Source organism: Camellia sinensis, chromosome 15 (assembly GCF_055761805.1).
Source record: "Camellia sinensis isolate YWXY chromosome 15, ASM5576180v1, whole genome shotgun sequence".
In the NCBI taxonomy this organism is placed as follows: Eukaryota; Viridiplantae; Streptophyta; class Magnoliopsida; order Ericales; family Theaceae; genus Camellia; species Camellia sinensis.
Window position 1 is genome coordinate 66,339,001 of NC_138975.1, and position 4,954 is coordinate 66,343,954.

General features: G+C 50.0%; 1 protein-coding gene across 1 annotated transcript; it reads left to right on the forward strand.

Annotated features, from left to right (window-relative positions):
- The first annotated feature begins 227 nt into the window (after positions 1 to 227).
- LOC145813030 (uncharacterized) lies at positions 228 to 3,131 on the forward strand. Its single transcript, XM_082908291.1, has 3 exons — positions 228 to 2,264; positions 2,670 to 2,957; positions 3,039 to 3,131. Exons 1-3 carry the CDS (start codon positions 228 to 230, stop codon positions 3,129 to 3,131), a joined length of 2,418 nt encoding a protein of 805 aa, XP_082764417.1.
- Positions 3,132 to 4,954: the final 1,823 nt, after the last annotated feature.

Here is a 4,954-nt window from a genome sequence, read left to right on the forward strand (position 1 = left end):
CCGCTGGCCATCAAAGGTTTAGCTTCCTGGACGCATATCGCGGCTACCACCAGATAGCCATGTATAAACCGGACAGAGAGATCACGTCGTTCACAACCCCCAGAGGCTTATATTGTTACAAAGTCATGCCGTTTGGACTAAAGAACGCCGGGGCGACTTTTCAGAGGATGGTAACGAAGATGTTCGCTCCTCTTCTGGGCCGAACAATGGAGGCATATATCGACGACATGGTGGTGAAGAGTAAGGAGAAGTCTCAACACCTCGCCGACCTTGCAGAGATGTTCGCCATACCTAAGCTCCACAAGCTTCGTTTGAACGCCACAAAATGCGCCTTCGGAGTTGGCACCGGCAAGTTTCTGGGTTTTCTGGTCACAAATCGAGGAATTGAAGCTGACCCATCACAGATCAAGGCCATACAAGACCTGGAGCGTCCCAACTCCACGAAGGACGTGCAACATCTTGCCGGGATGGCAGCCGCGTTGAACAGATTTATCAGCCGGTCTTCTGATCGTTGCAGGCCCTTCTTTAAAACTCTGAAGTCCAAGTTCTTCTGGGACAACGAGTGGGACCGCGCACTAGAAGACCTGAAAGCATATCTCTCCTCAGCCCCTATTTTGGTCACACCTCAGCTAAGCGAGGAGTTGTACCTCTACTTGGCTGTCTCTCAACACGCAGTCAGCGCGGTATTGGTGCGTGCTCAAGGCATCCAGCACCTACCGATCTTCTATGTAAGCAAGACTCTTTTCCCAGCCGAAACGAGATATCTGCCCTTGGAGAAATTGGCACTGGCCTTAATGATGGCGTCAGGAAAGCTGGCACACTATTTTCATGCCCATACAATAGTTGTGTTAACCGAGTTCTCGCTTAAAGTGCTTTTTGAAAAGGAAGACTTCATTGGGAGAATTTTGAAATGGGCCGTGGAATTAGGACAATATGACATCAAGTTCCGACCACGCACCGCAATCAAGGCTCAAGCACTTGCCGACTTTGTGGCGGAATTTGCCCCTGGGATGCATCCAGTATGCCCGGTTGATTTGGTTGGTGCGGATTTAGCACAACCCATGGTTCTGGCAACAGAAACGAGTGTTGGTTCGCAAGTAGGAAAAGGGACGAGCACGACCGGACTAACAAAGTCCGACGATGATGAACCCAACCAAGATAAGGAAAGGGACCAGAATGAACCGATCAAAGACATGGAAATGAGGAGCTCCCAGAACCCCTCTGATTGCTGGAAGCTATTTATTGGCGAGATGTGGAAGCTCTTCGTTAATGGGGCATCCAACAGACATGGGGCCGGGCTGGGCATCGTGCTGAACTCGCCGGATGGGCTGATCATCGGGCAGGCAATTACACTCGGCTTCCCAGCATCTAACAACGAGGCTGAGTATGAAGCTCTCCTTGCCGGACTAAGAAGCGTGCTGAGAATGAAAGCCACAGCCTTTATGGTATTTAGTGATTCCAAATTGGTGGTCAATCAGGTCTCAGGGGAGTATGAGGCAAAGGACGAAAGAATGGCCAAGTATCAGGCGCTGGTACGCGCAGAGATCAAGAAGTTCGCTGCAATAAGGTTGGAACAAATCGACCGCGAGGAAAACAGCGCGGCTGATGAATTGACCAGACTTGCTTCTGCTCAGACAGCTTTTCCTAACCCCTTGATGATAGAATTTTTACCCCGGCTAAGCATTGAGGAACCAGAATCAGCCGAGGTACTCTGCACCGACTTGGGCCCTTCTTGGATGGACCCTATCATCGCTTTCCTGAAAGATAGAATTCTACCAGAAGAAAAGAAGGCGGCACACAAGATCCGGGCAAAGTCAGAGCAGTTTTGGCTCTCCCCGTCCGGGGCCTTGTACAAGAAATCTTTCACTGGCCCGTATTTGAAATGTGTCCACCCCACCAAGGTAGAGGCTTTACTCTATGAGATACATGAGGGCATTTTTGGCAGCCATACTGGGGGCAGATCCTTGGCTTACCAAGCAATTTCTCACGGTTATTGGTGGCCGCGCATGCAGGCAGATGCGCAAAAATATGTTCGCAGGTGCGAGAAGTGTCAGAAGTTCGCCCACCAGATCCACCAGCCGGCTAGAGATTTGCTCCCTCTCACAAGTCCTTGGCCGTTCGCGCTTTGGGGGTTGGATATTGTTGGGCCACTCCCAGCTGCACCAGGAAACCGTAAGTTCTTCATCGCCGCCACCGACTATTTCACCAAGTGGGTTGAGGTCGAGCCACTAGCGACCATAAGGAAAAAGGACGTGAAGAAGTTTGTATGGCAAAACGTGATCACCTGTTTTGGTATACCTAAGGCCCTCATCTCGAATAACGGCGCTCAATTTGATGGTAAACTCTTTCACGGATTTTGCGAAGAGTTGAAGATCGAGTTCTACAATTCGATGCCGGCCTATCCTCAGTCAAATGGTCAAGCAGAGGCCTCAAACAAGACCATCCTGGACGGGCTGAAGAAGCAGCTTGAGAAGGCTAAGGGCAAGTGGGCTGAAGAACTCCCTAATGTGCTCTGGGCATACCGCACTACGCCAAGGCGATCAACCGGGGAAACACCTTTTGCTTTGGCCTACGGCATGGAGGCCGTCATCCCGTTGGAAATTGGCATGCCAACCATCCGCTCTGAAAGTTTCCATCCAGATCTGAATAGTGAAGCGGTGGTATTGTAGTTGGACCTTGCTGAAGAAAGGAGGGAGAGAGCATTAATCCACATAGCGGCTTATCAACAAGAACTCTTCAAAAAGTACAACAAGGCTGTGCACCCCAGGATGTTCAAGATTGGGGACTGGGTATTAAGAAAGGTGCTTGGCAACACAGTGGTCCCTAGCGAAGGAAAGCTCGGTGCAAATTGGGAAGGACCATACAAGGTGATTGGTCTTGCCGGTAAAGGGGCGTACCATCTGGAAGATATAGATGGCAAGGCTGTCCCCAGACCATGGAATACAGCCAACCTTAAGGTCTTTTACTTTTAAGATGTAATTTTCTCGTGTTGTTTAGCTTTTTTAGACCTTTAGCCTTTTGGCACTTAATTTGTAAAGGATAGCGATGCTTTTGTAATGAAAAATAGCCCCCTTGCTGTTTGGAATTACGTCTTTGTACAATGGATTCACAAGGATGCAAGGCAATTATGAATACCAGGGGCAAGAGACCGACCTGAATGGGACCGGACTAATTTCCTCTCGCCGGAATTAATACAGACCGCACAAACAGTTGGTGCATTGTCCGACGATGTAGTTGGCTTTATGGCCCCATTCGCATTAGGGCCAAGCTGGTTTTGCTCGCCCAGTTGAAGTGTTGGCGTCATGACCAACTCAACTAAAACATTGGTGTTTTGCCCAGTGTGAGGGCCGAGCTGATTTTGCTCGGCCCAGTGGACGTATTGGTGTCTTGACCAATATGGAAAACGAGCGGAGTTTCCTCGGCAGAATTCGGAGTGTTGGAGTTTTGTCCAACCAATAAGAAGCTGAGCTGAATTTGCTCATCCTAAAAGAAATGTTGGCGGCTTACCCAACCTAAAAAGCGAGCTGATTTTGCTCGGTCATGTCGAAATCGCATGAAATTTACAAATGAATGAAGGCCGAGCAGATTTTGCTCGGACGAGTTAAAATATCAGTTCATTTGTGAGCTCATGGAACCAAACTACTAGAAAACGTTTGAGCTGATTTTAGCTCGGCAAACTGTACGGCACAGCCGGCCTGGTAGTTGTGAATTTTCAACAATTGAATCAAGGAATCCATGCAGGCTCAAACCGAACAGAAATAGGAGATGAGCGAGCAAAAAGTCGAAAATTTTCATTGATAAAGGGAATTTAAGTACAAGACGGGGGGCATAGCCCGGTTACATTAAAAAAAAAAAGGGGGTCAATCCAACTCTACATCAACCGTTTGTTCGACGACTTGCACAGTTTGCTTGGCCTCCTACACATTATGCTCGGGCAGGTTTTCTGCGGCGTCATCGTCAGTGCCTTCCACCACGGCAACATCCCGATCAGCCTCTTCCTCCGCATCTGGAGATGCTTCCAGAGGATTTTGCTCGGCTTGTTTCGCGGCGGCGGCTTCTTCCTCGGCCTCTTTCCTTGCATCCGCGATGAGCCGATTTTGGGTGGCCTTAGAGTACGCCTGCATATAGACCGGGATATAGGCAGCAGGCGGATTGATGAACATGTCAGAATCCTGACCAAGACCAACTTTTTCCACGGCAGCTTTCCAGCCGCACTGGAAAAAGATGTCCTTGGTCGCTTGGACCTGCCGTTCGTAGGTCTTCTCGCCCTACGCATATCCCCGGTCTTCTGCATCATCAACGGCCTTGTCCTTCTCGGCTTTGTGCGCATCGCGCAGTTTCCTCAGCTCGGCGAGATACTGAGCCTTCGTCAACTTCACGGCCCGAAGTTTGTCCTCGTTAGCTCGGTCAACCTTTTGCCTCAAGATATCTCGCTCGGCCTCAACTGCTTCCTGCACAGCTTTAAGCTTCGCTATCTCGGTCTTTTGTGCCTTATTCTCCGCTATGGCATCCCGCAGGCTCTGCCGCACTTTGATCATTCGGTCGTGGGCCAAATAGTTCTTTTGCGCGGCCTGAAAACAAGTGAGAGATCGTCAGTATTCGAAAAACCGCGCAAAAACCGAGCAAACAGTTTGACGTAAAGAATGGAGAACTTACCAGCACTATGGATTTCGCCACCGAGCGGAGGACCTTAAGGTCAGAAAGCTCATCGCGTTTTTTCATTTCAGCAGGCAAGATTAACCCCTTGGTCAAATTGAAACCAAGCGAGTAGTCCTTGTCCGCGTAGATGGAGTGCTTAGAAGAAACTGCTCGGCCGTGGTATTTGAACTCGAGCACCCAGACCGGGGGGATGGCTCGGCCCTTGGACTTGCCGGTCTATGGTTGCTCGGCCTGGTCCCCGAGCTCGGTGGAGACGCCATCGGTACAGTCCTCATCGGCCAGACGCGGCCCGGTT